The 18472-nt window shown below is 44.6% G+C and overlaps 2 protein-coding genes across 3 annotated transcripts in view; one reads left to right on the forward strand and one right to left on the reverse strand.

Moving 5' to 3' along the window:
• Positions 1-4244, forward strand: part of brms1la (BRMS1 like transcriptional repressor a) — a 105687-nt gene extending 101443 nt beyond the window's left edge. The window contains exons 5-11 of the mRNA XM_058399313.1: positions 2468-2547; positions 2646-2742; positions 2825-2914; positions 3017-3081; positions 3175-3214; positions 3396-3528; positions 3877-4244. Coding sequence (XP_058255296.1) covers positions 2468-2547; positions 2646-2742; positions 2825-2914; positions 3017-3081; positions 3175-3214; positions 3396-3528; positions 3877-3994 — 623 coding nt within the window. The 3' untranslated portion in view covers positions 3995-4244. The remainder of the gene's footprint in view (positions 1-2467; positions 2548-2645; positions 2743-2824; positions 2915-3016; positions 3082-3174; positions 3215-3395; positions 3529-3876) is intronic.
• A 43-nt stretch (positions 4245-4287) lies between these two features.
• On the reverse strand, positions 4288-18370 carry lrrc57 (leucine rich repeat containing 57). 2 transcript variants are annotated; one of them, XM_058399611.1, is made up of 6 exons: positions 18118-18370; positions 17616-17719; positions 16885-17121; positions 16526-16794; positions 7019-7204; positions 4288-5710 (listed from the first exon to the last, which is right to left on the reverse strand). In XM_058399611.1, the coding sequence occupies exons 3-6, from the start codon at positions 17111-17113 to the stop codon at positions 5669-5671; spliced, it is 726 nt and encodes a 241-aa protein (XP_058255594.1). In that variant the 5' UTR covers positions 17114-17121; positions 17616-17719; positions 18118-18370; the 3' UTR covers positions 4288-5668. The 2 variants fall into 2 exon arrangements, with proteins under 2 accessions (XP_058255594.1, XP_058255595.1); XM_058399612.1 differs by having other exon boundaries at positions 16885-17020; positions 18118-18367.
• Between the last annotated feature and the right edge of the window lie 102 nt (positions 18371-18472).

Here is an 18472-nt window from a genome sequence, read left to right on the forward strand (position 1 = left end):
CTCTCCCTCCCTCGTCTCTCTCTCTCCCTCCCTCGTCTCTCTCTTCCTCATCTCTCTCTCCCTCGTTACTCTCTCTCCCTCATCTCTCTCTCCCTCGTTACTCTCTCTCTCTCTCCCTCGTTACTCTCTCTCTCTCCCTCGTTACTCTCTCTCTCCCTCATCTCTCTCTCTCCCTCTTTACTCTCTCTCTCTCTCCCTCGTCTCTCTCTCTCTCCCTCGTCACTCTCTCTCTCCCTCGTCACTCTCTCTCTCTCCCTCGTCACTCTCTCTCTCCCTCTTTACTCTCTCTCTCTCCCTCTTTACTCTCTCTCTCCCTCTTTACTCTCTCTCTCTCCCTCGTCTCTCCCTCCCTCGTCTCTCTCTCTCCCTCCCTCGTCTCTCTCTTCCTCGTCTCTCTCTCTCCCTCTTTACTTCCTCTCTCTCCCTCGTCTCTCTCTCCCTCGTTACTCTCTCTCTCTCTCCCTCATTACTCTCTCTCTCCCTCGTTACTCTCTCTCTCCCTCGTCTCTCTCTCTCTCCCTCATTACTCTCTCTCTCCCTCGTCTCTCTCTCTCTCCCTCGTCTCTCTCTCTCTCCCTCGTTACTCTCTCTCTCTCTCCCTCGTTACTCTCTCTCTCTCTCCCTCGTTACTCTCTCTCTCTCTCCCTCGTTACTCTCTCTCTCCCTCTTTACTCTCTCTCTCTCTCTCCCTCGTCTCTCTCTCTCTCCCTCTTTACTCTCTCTCTCCCTCTTTACTCTCTCTCTCCCTCTTTACTCTCTCTCTCCCTCTTTACTCTCTGTCTCTCCCTCTTTACTCTCCCTCTCTCCCTCTTTACTCTCTCTCTCTCCCTCGTCTCTCTCTCTCCCTCGTCTTTCTCTCCCTCTTTACCCTCTCTCTCCCTCGTCTCTCTCCCTCCCTCGTCTCTCTCTCTCCCTCTTTACCCTCTCTCTCTCTCCCTCTTTACCCTCTCTCTCTCTCCCTCTTTACCCTCTCTCGCTCGTCTCTCTCTCTCTCTCTCCCTCGTCTCTCTCTCTCCCTCGTCTCTCCCTCCCTCGTCTCTCTCTCTCCCTCCCTCGTCTCTCTCTCTCCCTCCCTCGTCTCTCTCTCTCCCTCGTCTCTCTCTCTCCCTCTTTACTTTCTCTCTCTCTCTCCCTCATTACTCTCTCTCTCCCTCTTTACTCTCTCTCTCTCCCTCGTCTCTCTCTCTCTCCCTCCCTCGTCTCTCTCTCTCCCTCATCTCTCTCTCTCCCCCTCAACTCTCTCTCTCTCCCTCGTCTCTCTCTTTCTCTCCCTCCCTCGTCTCTCTCCCTCCCTCGTCTCTCTCTCCCCCTTTACCCTCTCTCGCTCGTCTCTCTCTCTCCCCCTCGTTTCTCTCCCTCGTCTATTTCTCTCCCTCGTCTCTTTCTCTCCCTCGTCTATTTCTCTCCCTCGTCTCTTTCTCTCCCTCGTCTCTCTCTCCCTCCCTCGTCTCTCTCTCCCTCCCTCGTCTCTCTCTCTCCCTCCCTCGTCTCTCTCTTCCTCATCTCTCTCTCTCCCTCTTTACTTTCTCTCTCTCCCTCTTTACTTTCTCTCTCTCCCTCATTACTCTCTCTCTCCCTCTTTACTCTCTCTCTCCCTCTTTACTCTCTCTCTCTCCCTCGTTACTCTCTCTCTCTCTCCCTCATTACTCTCTCTCTCCCTCGTCACTCTCTCTCTGCCTCGTCTCTCTCTCTCCCTCTCCCTCATCTCTCTCTCTCCCTCATCTCTCTCTCTCCCTCGTCTCTCTCTCTCCCTCGTCTCTTTCTCTCCCTCTTTACCCTCTCTCCCTCGTCTCTCTCTCTCTCTCCCTCCCTCGTCTCTCTCTCTCCCTCGTCTCTCTCTCTCCCTCGTCTCTTTCTCTCCCTCGTCTCTTTCTCTCCCTCGTCTCTCTCTCCCTCCCTCGTCTCTCTCTCTCCCTCGTCTCTCCCTCCCTCGTCTCTCTCTTCCTCATCTCTCTCTCCCTCGTTACTCTCTCTCTCCCTCGTTACTCTCTCTCTCTCTCCCTCGTTACTCTCTCTCTCTCTCCCTCATCTCTCTCTCTCCCTCTTTACTCTCTCTCTCTCCCTCGTCTCTCTCTCTCTCCCTCGTCTCTCTCTCTCTCCCTCGTCTCTCTCTCTCTCCCTCGTCTCTCTCTTTCTCCCTCGTCTCTCTCTCTCTCCCTCTTTACTCTCTCTCTCTCCCTCATTACTCTCTCTCTCCCTCGTCTCTCTCTCTCTCCTTCTCTTTCTGTCTCACACACCCTCAGGAAGTAACTTGTCACATTAACTGTAAACACACATCTCTATTTAATAATAAAATATTGTAGCTACTGTGGAATAAGAAGAAATAAAACACTGGGGATGTGCAGCCAGAGGAAAAGAGCCAGTGACACTGTGTTTATTGTATATAACACACCATACACCATAATACACTTATATATTACATATCTGTTGTATGTGATGATGAATATCTTTGTGTGTGTGTGTGTAGGTATCTACAGAGAGCTGTGTTTGGAGTCAGTGAAACATAAATATGACTGTGAGACTCAGGCTGCGTTTCAGCACTGGGAGGTGAGCAGAACACACACACACACACACACACACACTGATCTGTGTTTTGTGTTATACTCGTGTATACGTGTGTGTGTGTGTGTGTGTGTGTGTTGTAGAGTGAGAAGTTACTGCTGTTCGACACGGTGCAGACTGAACTGGAGGAAAAAATCCGACGCCTGGAGGAGGACAGACACAGTATAGACATCACCTCAGGTTCATCATCATCATCATCATCAGTGAAATATATATGATGGTCCTGATGTATGATGTAACTTCCTGTCTGTTATTTTTACAGAGCTGTGGAATGATGAACTGCAGTCGAGAAAAAACAAGAAGAAAGATCCCTTCAGTCCAGACAAGAAGAAAAAACCTGTGGTGGTGTCTGATATCCTTCCCCTTGGCTTTACACACACACACACACACACACAGAATCTAGATGTATATGGTGTGTATCTCAGTGTAAAGGTGTGTTCTTTAACCTGCACACGGCCGTATATCGTTTACATGCTGCATGACCTGGACATCCTGGAGGACTGGACCGCCATCAGAAAGGTTCTGGAATAATGTCTCAGGTTTTATTTTTGTATTAAAGATGATAATGAAGATGTGCACATTTCACTTAGAAATCATTTCATATCATTTCAGGCCATGGCCACTCTGGGACCTCACCGAGTCAAACCCGATGGTAAAGTCTTTATCTTCCTGCTCTTTATTTAATTAGTGCTTCAGTTCCTCATGCTGCCTCGCTGTAAGGACTGACCCGTACACTCATACACACTGTGTGTAGAATCTGAAGTGTTTAAGGACTGAAATGAACCAGTACATAGTTAGTTGTCATGGTGAGCGTTACCGTGTGTGTGTTTCAGTTTGTTCGTCTAAGAGTGAGAAGCAGCAGCAGCACAGCGCGCGCTCAGAGGATGGACGACTGCTGTACAACGGAGAATGGTTCAGTCGAGGACAGAACATCTGTATAGACAAGAAGGACGAGTTTCCCACCAGGTGTGACTCTGATTCTCACACACACACAGTGTTCTACTAACTCTCTCTCACACACACACACAGTGTTCTACTAACTCTCTCTCACACACACACACACACACACACACACACACAGTGTTCTACTAACTCTCTCTCACACACACACACACACACACTGTTCTACTCTCTCTCACACACACACACACACTCATCTGTGTCCTGTGTGTGTACTGGGATGTGGATGAATCATTGATGTCACTGTAACCATGGCAACACTGCATCACCATTAAACCACTGTGTGCCTCTGTCCTGATACACTGAGAGTAATGTGACTGTCTCACTCTCCCTTCCTGTCTCTCTCCCCCACAGTGCTGTAATAACGACTATAAATCATGATGAGGTTTGGTTTAAGCGCTCAGACGGCAGCAAGTCGAAGCTTTACATCTCACAGCTGCAGAAGGGCAAATACACCATCAAACACGCCTGAGACCCTGGAGAACCACGCCATGTGTTCAACAACACTGTTATACAACCTGTGTGTGAGAGAGAGAGAGAGAGTGTGACGCTCCTCATTTTCATTATTACAGATGTTATTTTTCTGATCATATTTTTCTGTTGAAAGTTTTCTACATGTTTTCTGTAAATACACCCCACTCTGACTGCAGCCTGATGGATCAGTGTTACCCTTAACTCTGTGAGTGTGTGTGAGAACAATGTTTACATCTGTTATAACCATGTGCCACGATTAAATTTTCATATCATAAAAAAAAACCACACAGCTTATTCCTCTGTTTGTTTATGGAGTTTAAAGGGAGCGTGAGGATGTGAGGACGTCCGAGTCGAGCTGTGTGGTCAATCAGACGTGTGTGTGTGTGTGTGTACTGTCTAAACACAGCAGATTAGATTTATAAAGAATCAACACCACAGCCCTGTAACACAGATCACTGGTGTCCATTTCAATCCTGATGCAGTTTTATTTCCTGAAGCAGATTCTTTCTTTTATTTACTCTGATGATCAGTGTTAAATATTTTAGAGCTGATGCTTAACCACTTGTTTAGAAACACACACAGTGTACAGTTTAATGCTCTTATTTTTTACTGCATGTATTCGTGCACAGTCCTGTTCAGTCCCAGAGATTCTGAGAGAAAAAGCAAAAAATGAGCAGGGAATTAAAGTCTTGCATGAAAGGGTTCAGGAAATCAAATTCCCCAAGATACCTGAAGCAATTGGTGCGCGCGCACACACCTCAACACACTCCTCACACTCACTCTGAGCTGAATATCATTAAACCTGTATTTATTATATGTATATTATACATGACACATGTGAGCACATTACTGTTCGCACTGATCTTTCTATTTCATGTCCACTATCTGCTCACGGGATTAGGGGACGTCCTTCATGATGTGCAGAATATAAAAGCTCTGAGGGGGACACAGCAGGGCCCCACATGTTTTGCAGTGTACATTCTACAGTTTTTGGATCGAAGGCTTGTTGAAGATGGAGAAAACCGAAACACGAACACAGAGACAGACAGACACACATGCCCTAACGGTGCAAGACGACATGCTGCCAGTATTAAGAGCATTATTATAGTATTAATAAGACGTTAATAACAGGTGTATAAACTTGGCTACGTGTGGGAGTGGCTACATGTAGAGTTAATGTGCCGGGGACTAAAGCAATAAACATGCAGAGAGAGATCTGGTGTTAGTCTGGACAATCACACAGTGGACAAATAAAAGGTCAGTGCATTTATATTATTCATAATTCTGTAAATTATTATGAATGAATGAAAGTAAATTAATTAGCAGTATGTAAGCTCATGCCTCATGCAGCCCCCCTGTGTGTGTGTATGAGTGTTGGATTTATAGTGGCTGTGTTTCATTGTGTGTGTGTGTGTGTGTTAGTGTAGGATTAAAGCTGTGGGGTTTTAACACACACTCTTCACTCTGCTGTAGAAAGGAGAATAAAGCTAATGGTAAAGAACCCTTCAGATGGAACACTGTAGTGTGACGCGGTCCTTATTTCCCCCGATTCCGCTCAGAAGTTTCCCATGCAACCGGAACGCAGCGCTGGATTTTTTTTACATTCAATGAAATATTTCTCTCATCTTTTCTGTTGTGTTCCTGGTTACCCGTTTTGTTTTGTTTTTGTCCTTCATGCAAATTTCTTCTTCGTCGCTGTGAAACGCTCCATGTACTGTGAAAGGAAAAAACACTGATGATTAATGAAGAGCTTTATGGTGTAACCATGAGGTCTGTGTTTCAGTACTGAGTAACTACTCTACACATCCTGATTTTAAACAGCTCTATTTAACCTGAATATCCAGATGAGGATGAAATGGTCAGACAGCAGCTGTGTGATGTAAACAGTGTGTACAGTGCAGGAACTCATTAACATCATGAATAAGAACAATGTTTATTACATGTTGTATTCAGTGTACTGTATTCCATGTCTGCATTACTGCACTGTGACCACAAGGTGGCAGCAGAATCACGGAACTCTAGTATTTTATTCTCTGCCTGTAAATGACTAAACCCTGCAGATTTTAGAGGAAAGACAGGAAACTGTGAGACTTCTGTGTGTTTCTGACATAATGATCTACACAAGATTAACAAATATACTCCATTCTGCTGATATAATATCATTTCTTCCATTTTTATATCAGTTTTTCTTATCACAACTGAAGATTTATTGTGAAAGCAGAATGATATGATTAATATTTAATGTGTGTAAAATAAGAAGGCATGAAGTCCCTGCTGTAAGGAATTTATGAACTGATATTATATTAACTGAAACATGTTGAATAGTAAGAACAGAAAGGTAGTAATGCAGTCTAAATTTGAGGCTACTTTTTCCATAATGCTTGACTGTGTGTGTGTGTGTGTGTGTGTGTGTGCGTGCGTGTGTGTGTGCGCGGGTCTGAAAACAGTGATGATGAGAAGAGTGGATTTATAAAGAATGACTTTAATTTTAATGAAGTGTTATTATTCCAGTCCTGAACTTGTTCCTCAGTTTCAGTCTAAATTTAGCTCTGTGTTTAAAAACTAAACTAAACATCTGTTTTATCTTCAAACCTTCAGTGTTTACACTCAGCCTGGCAAGAGACAAGAGTGTTGGTGGGCGTGGCCCGTGATGTGTTCGTGGTCTGTGACGTGTTTGTGGGCGTGGTCTGTGACGTGTTTGTGGGCGTGGTCTGTGACGTGTTTGTGGGCGTGTGGTGTGTTAATCAGATCATCTGCTGCTTCATCATTAAAACTTCACACAGTGATGAAGCAGCTCTTTCATTTTTATTAAACTTTAAATCAAATTGAAGAATATTCTAAAAAACTAAATTATAAACATTATCCTCACAGCATGCTTCACTTCCTGTTTAAATTTAAAAACACAATGACATCAGATACAGAGCAACAGAAGATCATCCTGATAGTGCAGATTAACAGTGTGTGTGTGTGTGTGTGTGTGTGTGTGTGTGTGTGTGTGTGTGTGTGTGTGTGAGAGAATTACCTTGTCGTATCCGTCAAGGTCACGCAGCTTCTTCACCTCGAACAGGTTTCCCTCGACGGAGAGAAGAGCCACGTTGGAGTGTGTGAGGATGGAGGAAGGGATGGAGGAAAGTTCCAGACAGTTCTCCTCCAACCTGAGCACCTTCAGTCTCGGACAGTGAGAAACCTCCGGAGACAGAGCGGAGATCTGAAACGTATAATAAAGCAGGATGTCCAAAAGAGGAGCAGGACAAATGCTCCCAGTGTGAGGTGAGAAGATGAGAAGGTGAAGATGAGAAGGTGAAGATGACCAGATGTGAAGGTGAAGATGACCAGATGTGAAGGTGAAGGTGTGAAGGTGAGAAGGTGAAGATGTGAAGGTGAAGATGTGAAGGTGAAGATGTGAAGGTGAAGATGACCAGATGAGAAGGTGAAGGTGTGAAGGTGAGAAGGTGAAGATGAGAAGGTGAAGATGTGAAGGTGAAGATGTGAAGGTGAAGATGTGAAGGTGAAGATGACCAGATGAGAAGGTGAAGGTGTGAAGGTGAGAAGGTGAAGGTGAGAAGGTGAAGATGAGAAGGTGAAGATGTGAAGGTGAAGATGAGAAGGTGTGAAGGTGAGAAGGTGAAGGTGAGAAGGTGAAGATGAGAAGGTGAAGATGTGAAGGTGAAGATGAGAAGGTGTGAAGGTGAGAAGGTGAAGGTGTGAAGGTGAGAAGGTGTGAAGGTGAGAAGGTGAGAAGGTGAAGGTGAGAAGGTGAAGGTGTGAAGGTGAGAAGGTGAGAAGGTGAAGATGTGAAGGTGAAGATGAGAAGGTGTGAAGGTGAGAAGGTGAAGGTGTGAAGGTGAGAAGGTGTGAAGGTGAGAAGGTGAGAAGGTGAAGGTGAGAAGGTGAAGGTGAGAAGGTGTGAAGGTGAGAAGATGAGAAGGTGAAGGTGAGGGTGAAGGTGAGAAGATGAGAAGGTGAAGATGACCAGATGAGAAGGTGAAGATGTGAAGGTGAAGATGACCAGATGAGAAGGTGAAGATGTGAAGGTGTGAAGGTGAAGGTGTGAAGGTGAGAAGGTGAAGATGAGAAGATGAAGATGAGAAGATGAAGATGAGAAGATGAAGGTGAGAAGGTGAAGATGAGAAGATGAGAAGGTGAAGGTGAGAAGGTGAGAAGATGAAGGTGAGAAGGTGAAGATGAGAAGATGAGAAGGTGAAGGTGAGAAGGTGAAGATGAGAAGATGAGAAGATGAAGGTGAGAAGGTGAAGGTGTGAAGATGAGAAGGTGAAGGTGTGAAGGCGAGAAGGTGAAGATGAGAAGGTGAAGGTGTGAAGGCGAGAAGGTGAAGATGAGAAGGTGAAGGTGTGAAGATGAGAAGGTGAAGGTGAAGATGTGAAGGTGTGAAGATGAGAAGGTGAGAAGGTGAAGATGTGAAGGTGTGAAGATGAGAAGGTGAAGGTGTGAAGGTGAAGGTGTGAAGATGAGAAGGTGAGAAGATGAAGATGAGAAGGTGAAGGTGTGAAGATGAGAAGGTGAAGGTGTGAAGATGAGAAGGTGAAGGTGTGAAGGTGAAGGTGTGAAGATGAGAAGGTGAAGATGAGAAGGTGAGAAGGTGAAGGTGTGAAGGTGAGAAGGTGAAGATGAGAAGGTGAAGGTGTGAAGGTGAGAAGGTGAAGGTGTGAAGATGAGAAGGTGAAGGTGTGAAGATGAGAAGGTGAAGGTGTGAAGATGAGAAGGTGAAGATGAGAAGGTGAGAAGGTGAAGGTGTGAAGATGAGAAGGTGAAGGTGTGAAGATGAGAAGGTGAAGATGAGAAGGTGAAGGTGTGAAGGTGAGAAGGTGAAGATGAGAAGGTGAAGGTGTGAAGGTGAGAAGGTGAAGGTGTGAAGATGAGAAGGTGAAGGTGTGAAGGTGAGAAGGTGAAGGTGTGAAGGTGAGAAGGTGAAGATGTGAAGGTGAAGGTGTGAAGGTGAGAAGGTGAAGATGAGAAGATGAGAAGGTGAAGGTGTGAAGATGAGAAGGTGAAGGTGTGAAGGTGAAGGTGTGAAGATGAGAAGGTGAAGATGAGAAGATGAGAAGGTGAAGATGAGAAGATGAGAAGGTGAAGATGAGAAGATGAGAAGGTGAAGATGAGAAGGTGAAGGTGTGAAGGTGAAGGTGTGAAGATGAGAAGGTGAAGGTGTGAATGTGAAGATGAGAAGGTGAAGGTGTGAAGATGAGAAGGTGAAGGTGTGAAGATGAGAAGGTGAAGATGTGAAGGTGAAGATGAGAAGATGAGAAGGTGAAGATGAGAAGGTGAAGGTGTGAAGGTGAAGGTGTGAAGATGAGAAGGTGAAGGTGTGAAGGTGAAGATGAGAAGATGAGAAGGTGAAGATGAGAAGGTGAAGGTGTGAAGGTGAAGGTGTGAAGATGAGAAGGTGAAGGTGTGAAGGTGAAGATGAGAAGATGAGAAGGTGAAGATGAGAAGGTGAGAAGATGAAGGTGTGAAGGTGAGAAGGTGAAGATGAGAAGGTGAAGGTGTGAAGGTGAAGATGAGAAGATGAGAAGGTGAAGATGAGAAGGTGAGAAGATGAGAAGGTGAAGGTGTGAAGGTGAAGGTATGAAGGTGAGAAGGTGAAGATGAGAAGGTGAAGGTGTGAAGGTGAGAAGGTGAAGGTGTGAAGATGAGAAGGTGAAGGTGTGAAGATGAGAAGGTGAAGATGAGAAGGTGAGAAGGTGAAGGTGTGAAGATGAGAAGGTGAAGATGAGAAGGTGAGAAGGTGAAGGTGTGAAGATGAGAAGGTGAGAAGGTGAAGGTGTGAAGATGAGAAGGTGAAGATGAGAAGGTGAGAAGGTGAAGGTGTGAAGATGAGAAGGTGAAGGTGTGAAGGTGAGAAGGTGAAGGTGTGAAGGTGAAGGTGAGAAGGTGAAGGTGTGAAGGTGAAGGTGTGAAGGTGAAGGTGTGAAGGTGAGAAGGTGAAGGTGTGAAGATGAGAAGGTGAAGATGAGAAGGTGAAGATGAGAAGGTGAGAAGGTGAAGGTGTGAAGATGAGAAGGTGAAGGTGTGAAGGTGAAGGTGTGAAGATGAGAAGGTGAAGATGAGAAGATGAGATGGTGAAGATGAGAAGGTGAAGATGAGAAGGTGAAGGTGTGAAGGTGAAGGTGTGAAGGTGAGAAGGTGAAGGTGTGAAGGTGTGAAGATGAGAAGGTGAAGGTGTGAATGTGAAGATGAGAAGATGAGAAGGTGAAGGTGTGAAGATGAGAAGGTGAAGATGAGAAGGTGAAGGTGTGAAGGTGAAGATGAGAAGATGAGAAGGTGAAGATGAGAAGGTGAGAAGATGAGAAGATGAGAAGGTGAAGGTGTGAAGGTGAGAAGGTGAAGGTGTGAAGGTGAAGGTGAGAAGGTGAAGATGAGAAGGTGAAGGTGTGAAGATGAGAAGGTGAAGGTGTGAAGGTGAAGGTGTGAAGATGAGAAGGTGAAGATGAGAAGATGAGATGGTGAAGATGAGAAGGTGAAGATGAGAAGGTGAAGGTGTGAAGGTGAAGGTGTGAAGATGAGAAGGTGAAGGTGAGAAGATGAGAAGATGAGAAGGTGAAGGTGTGAAGGTGAAGGTGAGAAGGTGAGAAGGTGAGAAGGTGTGAAGGTGTGAAGGTGAGAAGGTGAGAAGGTGAGAAGGTGAAGATGACCAGATGAGAAGATGAAGATGACCAGATGAGAAGGTGAAGGTGTGAAGGTGAAGGTGAGAAGGTGAAGATGACCAGATGAGAAGGTGAAGGTGTGAAGGTGAAGGTGAGAAGGTGAAGACGTGAAGGTGAGAAGGTGAAGATGACCAGATGAGAAGGTGAAGATGTGAAGGTGAAGGTGAGAAGGTGAAGGTGTGAAGGTGAGAAGGTGAAGATGAGAAGGTGAAGGTGTGAAGGTGAAGATGAGAAGATGAGAAGGTGAAGATGAGAAGAAGGTGAAGGTGAGAAGATGAGAAGATGAGAAGGTGAAGGTGTGAAGGTGAAGGTGAGAAGGTGAGAAGGTGTGAAGGTGTGAAGGTGAGAAGGTGAGAAGATGAGAAGGTGAAGATGACCAGATGAGAAGGTGAAGATGACCAGATGAGAAGGTGAAGACGAGAAGGTGAGAAGATGAAGATGACCAGATGAGAAGGTGAAGGTGTGAAGGTGAAGGTGAGAAGGTGAAGATGAGAAGGTGAGAAGATGAAGATGACCAGATGAGAAGGTGAAGGTGTGAAGGTGAAGGTGAGAAGGTGTGAAGGTGAGAAGGTGTGAAGGTGTGAAGGTGAAGACGTTAAGGTGAAGGTGAGAAGGTGAAGGTGAGAAGGTGAAGATGACCAGATGAGAAGATGAAGGTGAGAAGGTGAAGATGAGAAGGTGTGAAGGTGTGAAGGTGAAGGTGAGAAGGTGTGAAGGTGAAGGTGAGAAGGTGAGAAGGTGAGAAGGTGAAGATGAGAAGGTGTGAAGGTGAAGGTGAGAAGGTGAGAAGGTGAAGGTGAGAAGGTGAGAAGATGAGAAGGTGAAGGTGTGAAGGTGAAGATGAGAAGGTGAGAAGATGAGAAGGTGAGAAGATGAGAAGGTGAAGATGAGAAGGTGAGAAGGTGAAGGTGTGAAGATGAGAAGGTGAAGGTGTGAAGATGAGAAGGTGAAGGTGTGAAGGTGAAGGTGTGAAGGTGTGAAGGTGTGAAGGTGAGAAGATGAGAAGGTGAAGGTGTGAAGGTGAAGATGAGAAGGTGAGAAGGTGAAGGTGTGAAGATGAGAAGGTGAAGGTGTGAAGATGAGAAGGTGAAGGTGTGAAGGTGAAGGTGTGAAGATGAGAAGGTGAAGATGTGAAGGTGAGAAGATGAGAAGGTGAAGATGAGAAGGTGAAGATGAGAAGGTGAAGATGATGAGAAGGTGAAGATGAGAAGGTGAAGATGAGAAGGTGAGAAGATGAGAAGGTGAGAAGATGAGAAGGTGAAGATGAGAAGGTGAAGATGAGAAGGTGAGAAGATGAGAAGGTGAAGATGAGAAGGTGAGATGATGAGAAGGTGAAGATGAGAAGGTGAAGATGAGAAGGTGAAGATGAGAAGGTGAAGATGTGAAGGTGAGAAGATGAGAAGATGTGAAGGTGAGAAGATGAGAAGGTGAAGATGTGAAGGTGAGAAGATGTGAAGGTGAGAAGATGAGAAGGTGAAGATGTGAAGGTGAGAAGATGAGAAGGTGAAGATGAGAAGGTGAGAAGATGAGAAGGTGAAGATGTGAAGGTGAGAAGATGAGAAGGTGAAGGTGTGAAGATGAGAAGGTGAAGGTGTGAAGGTGAAGGTGTGAAGGTGTGAAGGTGAGAAGATGAGAAGGTGAAGATGTGAAGGTGAGAAGATGAGAAGGTGAAGATGAGAAGGTGAAGGTGAGAAGGTGTGAAGGTGAAGGTGAGAAGATGAGAAGGTGAAGATGACCAGATGAGAAGGTGAAGATGAGAAGGTGAAGATGTGAAGGTGAGAAGATGAGAAGGCGAAGATGAGAAGGTGAGAAGATGAGAAGGTGAAGATGTGAAGGTGAGAAGATGAGAAGGTGAAGATGAGAAGGTGAGAAGATGAGAAGGTGAAGATGTGAAGGTGAGAAGATGAGAAGGTGAAGATGAGAAGGTGAGAAGATGAGAAGGTGAAGATGAGAAGGTGAAGGTGAGAAGGTGTGAAGGTGAAGGTGAGAAGATGAGAAGGTGAAGATGACCAGATGAGAAGGTGAAGATGAGAAGGTGAAGATAGAAGGTGAAGATGAGAAGGTGAGAAGATGAGAAGGCGAAGATGAGAAGGTGAGAAGATGAGAAGGTGAGAAGATGAGAAGGTGAAGATGTGAAGGTGAGAAGATGAGAAGGTGAGAAGATGAGAAGGTGAAGATGTGAAGGTGAAGATGTGAAGGTGAGAAGATGAGAAGGTGAGAAGATGAGAAGGTGATGATGAGAAGGTGAGATGATGAGAAGGTGAGATGATGAGAAGGTGAGATGATGAGAAGGTGAAGATGAGAAGGTGAAGATGTGAAGGTGAAGATGTGAAGGTGAGAAGATGAGAAGGTGAAGATGTGAAGGTGAGAAGATGAGAAGGTGAGAAGATGAGAAGGTGATGATGAGAAGGTGAGATGATGAGAAGGTGAGATGATGAGAAGGTGAGATGATGAGAAGGTGAAGATGAGAAGGTGAAGATGAGAAGGTGAAGATGTGAAGGTGAAGATGTGAAGGTGAGAAGATGAGAAGGTGAAGATGTGAAGGTGAGAAGATGAGAAGGTGAAGATGTGAAGGTGAGAAGATGAGAAGGTGAAGATGAGAAGGTGAAGATGAGAAGGTGAGATGATGAGAAGGTGAAGATGAGAAGGTGAAGATGAGAAGGTGAAGATGAGAAGGTGAAGATGTGAAGGTGAAGATGAGAAGGTGAAGATGAGAAGGTGAAGATGAGAAGGTGAAGATGAGAAGGTGAAGATGTGAAGGTGAGATGATGAGAAGGTGAGAAGATGAGAAGGTGAAGATGAGAAGGTGAAGATGTGAAGGTGAGATGATGAGAAGGTGAAGATGTGAAGGTGAGAAGATGAGAAGGTGAAGATGAGAAGGTGAAGATGAGAAGGTGAAGATGAGAAGGTGAAGATGAGAAGGTGAAGATGAGAAGGTGAGAAGATGAGAAGGCGAAGATGAGAAGGCGAAGATGAGAAGGTGAGAAGATGAGAAGGCGAAGATGAGAAGGTGAAGATGAGAAGGTGAAGATGAGAAGGTGAAGATGTGAAGGTGAGAAGATGAGAAGGCGAAGATGAGAAGGCGAAGATGAGAAGGTGAGAAGATGAGAAGGTGAAGATGAGAAGGTGAAGATGAGAAGGTGAAGATGAGAAGGTGAAGATGTGAAGGTGAGAAGATGAGAAGGTGAAGATGAGAAGGTGAAGATGAGAAGGTGAAGATGTGAAGGTGAGATGATGAGAAGGTGAAGATGAGAAGGTGAAGATGAGAAGGTGAGATGATGAGAAGGTGAAGATGAGAAGGTGAAGATGAGAAGGTGAAGATGAGAAGGTGAGATGATGAGAAGGTGAAGATGAGAAGGTGAAGATGAGAAGGTGAAGATGAGAAGGTGAAGATGAGAAGGTGAAGATGATGAGAAGGTGAAGATGAGAAGGTGAGATGATGAGAAGGTGAAGATGAGAAGGTGAAGATGTGAAGGTGAGAAGATGAGAAGGTGAAGATGAGAAGGTGAGAAGATGAGAAGGTGAGAAGATGAGAAGGTGAAGATGTGAAGGTGAGAAGATGAGAAGGTGAAGATGTGAAGGTGAGAAGATGTGAAGGTGAGAAGATGAGAAGGTGAAGATGTGAAGGTGAGAAGATGAGAAGGTGAGAAGATGAGAAGGTGAAGATGTGAAGGTGAGAAGATGAGAAGGTGAAGATGAGAAGGTGAAGATGTGAAGGTGAGAAGATGAGAAGGTGAGAAGATGAGAAGGTGAGAAGATGAGAAAGTGAGAAGATGAGAAGGTGAGAAGATGAGAAAGTGAGAAGATGAGAAAGTGAGAAGATGAGAAGGTGAGAAGATGAGAAGGTGAAGATGATGAGAAGTTGAAGATGATGAGAAGGTGAAGATGTGATGATGAGAAGGTGAAGATGATGAGAAGGTGAAGATGATGAGAAGGTGAAGATGTGATGATGAGAAGGTGAAGATGATGAGAAGGTGAAGATGATGAGAAGGTGAAGATGATGAGAAGGTGAAGATGAGAAGGTGAAGATGAGAAGGTGAAGATGATGAGAAGGTGAAGATGATGAGAAGGTGAAGATGAGAAGGTGAAGATGATGAGAAGGTGAAGATGATGAGAAGGTGAAGATGAGAAGGTGAAGATGATGAGAAGGTGAAGATGATGAGAAGGTGAAGATGAGAAGGTGAAGATGAGAAGGTGAAGATGAGAAGGTGAAGATGATGAGAAGGTGAAGATGATGAGAAGGTGAAGATGAGAAGGTGAAGATGATGAGAAGGTGAAGATGATGAGAAGGTGAAGATGAGAAGGTGAAGATGATGAGAAGGTGAAGATGATGAGAAGGTGAAGATGATGAGAAGGTGAAGATGAGAAGGTGAGATGATGAGAAGGTGAGAAGATGAGAAGGTGAAGATGAGAAGGTGAGATGATGAGAAGGTGAAGATGTGAAGGTGAAGATGTGAAGGTGAAGATGTGAAGGTGAAGATGAGAAGGTGAGAAGATGAGAAGGTGAAGATGTGAAGGTGAGAAGATGAGAAGGTGAAGATGAGAAGGTGAGATGATGAGAAGGTGAAGATGAGAAGGTGAAGATGAGAAGGTGAGAAGATGAGAAGGTGAAGATGTGAAGGTGAGAAGATGAGAAGGTGAAGATGAGAAGGTGAGATGAGAAGGTGAAGATGAGAAGGTGAAGATGAGAAGGTGAAGATGTGAAGGTGAGAAGATGAGAAGGTGAGAAGATGAGAAGGTGAAGATGAGAAGGTGAAGATGAGAAGGTGAAGATGAGAAGGTGAAGATGAGAAGGTGAAGATGAGAAGGTGAAGATGAGAAGGTGAGATGATGAGAAGGTGAAGATGAGAAGGTGAGATGATGAGAAGGTGAAGATGAGAAGGTGAGATGATAAGGTGATGATGAGAAGGTGAAGATGAGAAGGTGAGATGATGAGAAGGTGAAGATGAGAAGGTGAAGATGAGAAGGTGAAGATGAGAAGGTGAAGATGTGAAGGTGAGAAGATGAGAAGGTGAAGATGTGAAGGTGAGAAGATGAGAAGGTGAGAAGATGAGAAGGTGAAGATGTGAAGGTGAAGATGTGAAGGTGAGAAGATGAGAAGGTGAAGATGTGAAGGTGAGAAGATGAGAAGGTGAAGATGAGAAGGTGAGAAGATGAGAAGGTGAAGATGATGAGAAGGTGAAGATGATGAGAAGGTGAAGATGTGAAGGTGAGATGATGAGAAGGTGAAGATGAGAAGGTGAAGATGAGAAGGTGAGATGATGAGAAGGTGAAGATGAGAAGGTGAAGATGAGAAGGTGAAGATGAGAAGGTGAGATGATGAGAAGGTGAAGATGAGAAGGTGAAGATGAGAAGGTGAAGATGAGAAGGTGAAGATGAGAAGGTGAGATGATGAGAAGGTGAAGATGAGAAGGTGAGATGATGAGAAGGTGAAGATGAGAAGGTGAGATGATGAGAAGGTGAAGATGAGAAGGTGAAGATGAGAAGGTGAGATGATGAGAAGGTGAAGATGAGAAGGTGAAGATGAGAAGGTGAAGATGAGAAGGTGAAGATGTGAAGGTGAGAAGATGAGAAGGTGAAGATGTGAAGGTGAGAAGATGAGAAGGTGAAGATGATGAGAAGGTGAAGATGATGAGAAGGTGAAGATGATGAGAAGGTGAAGATGTGAAGATGTGAAGGTGAGAAGATGAGAAGGTGAAGATGATGAGAAGGTGAAGATGATGAGAAGGTGAAGATGTGAAGGTGAGAAGATGAGAAGGTGAAGATGATGAGAAGGGGTGAAGATGATGATGAAGATGATGTATGATGATTATTAATATTAGTAAAAGTGACGGTCCTGTCAGTAATGAAGCGAGCACACGGACCTGGTTCTGGTTGAGGTTGATCTCGATGGCCTGCAGCTCGGACACCTCGGCAGGAACGGCCTGGATGTGGTTTTTGGACAGGTCAAGGACGTCCAGCTGACGCAGGGAGCCGAGGCTGCTGGGAAATTCTCTGAACTGATTGGCTGAGAGGTTGAGCGTGCGCAGAGCTTTGAGCTGAGAGAACGAGGAAGGGAGCTGGGACAGCTGATTACCGGTCAACACCAACGTCTCCAACTTCCTCAGTTTCCCCATCTCATCAGGGAGACTGGCTGTACACACACACACACACACACACACACACACACAATTAATCTCGATGCATTAGCATTGTTATCGTGTAGTAGATGTGAGGTTCTCACTCAGGCGGTTGTTGCTGATGGTCAGACTCTTCAGCTGCTGGAAGTTTCCTATAAACCCGGGCAGCAGGTTGATTCTGTTGCTGGACAAGTCGACGGTGCGCAGATTCCCAGTGAGCCTCTGTAACTCCTCAGGAAACTGCACAACACACACACACACCCCAAATACACTGCTGTCACACACACAGCTACACAACCACACACACACACACCCCAAATACACTGCTGTCATACACACAGCTACACAACCACACACACACACACACAGCCGTGTCATGTGACAGGGGATTACTGCAGCAGTGATTCCAGATGTTCAGGGGATTTCAGGTCATATCCAGCATGTTCACAGAGTCAGATTATTTGACTCAAGTCAGTAATTAGAGTCGACTCTGAACAAACACCAAGACTGAGAAATGACAAAAACTTGTAGTATTTTTCTAATTATATAAAGACTTTTTCCTGACTGTTAAATATTTTCTCTCTTACACTGAAATGAACATTTTAATTCGTACAGCATCTAAAAAGACCTTTTGGTTGATTATGTTCATTTAAATGGAAATATTTAAACTAGATCTAAATAAATAGACTTTCTTCAAAACGTCACAGGACAAAAAACTTCAGAAAATCAGTTGAAGAGGATTATTGTGATGCTGAAAGATTTCCTTAAATATGTAGTGTGTAATAATCTGAGTAAGATATGTATTGTTTGTTTGTTTGTTTGTTTGTTTGTTTACCTCCTGCAGGTTTTTGCCCGTTAACTGAAACACTCCAGTTTTTTGTGAGGTCTCGAGGTGAGCTTTGAGAGCGCTGTTCCCCATTTACACTGCGTTTCTTTACTCTACAGCAATAAAAACAAACAAACAAACAAACAAACACAAACAAACACAAACAAACAAAAACACACACACACACACCTTTATGTCACACAGAGTACCGGATTATTAGAGGTTTATTTTCACGGGCTGTGTCCTATATACCTAATAATTCTCTATGCACGTGCACCACATGGGGGTGTAAAATAATGGCGCCTGTACCCTTCGTAGTGCACTCTCTCTTCATCACAGCGTCATTAGAGATACCGCCAACTAACTACTAATCTCAAGAGCGAGTATTGCGCCGCTACAAATCACCTAACATCATTAAACACGATTATCTACATAACAGATCACTATCTAAAAATCTAAAAGTAATCGAAACCAAAAACTTATTCAGCTATAGTATAATAACATTACTTACCTTGCTAGCTAGTTAGCCAGCTAAACTCTCTCCGATAACAAAGCTAATGCAAAAGTAATCCGGGGCGGATAACAAACTCAGTATACAAATCCACTAAACGCAGCAAATTTCACTTAAATTTAGACCTGACAGGAAAAATATCTGACATATTTCAGGGAAAGGTTGGAAATAATAGAACGCTCGGGTGCGGAATGTGCTATCAAGCTAACTACTTGGCACAGACCAGAACTGTGGTTTATTTTATTTTTGACCCATATTCTGTGAAATCCCGCCTCCCTCGCTCGGATTGGCTATGAGCGCTAAAGCGAGTTCACGGATTGGACTGTTCAGGGAGATTACGCAACAGCTGATGGTC

This window comes from Hemibagrus wyckioides, linkage group LG09 (assembly GCF_019097595.1).
Source record: "Hemibagrus wyckioides isolate EC202008001 linkage group LG09, SWU_Hwy_1.0, whole genome shotgun sequence".
NCBI classification, from domain to species: domain Eukaryota; kingdom Metazoa; phylum Chordata; class Actinopteri; order Siluriformes; family Bagridae; genus Hemibagrus; species Hemibagrus wyckioides.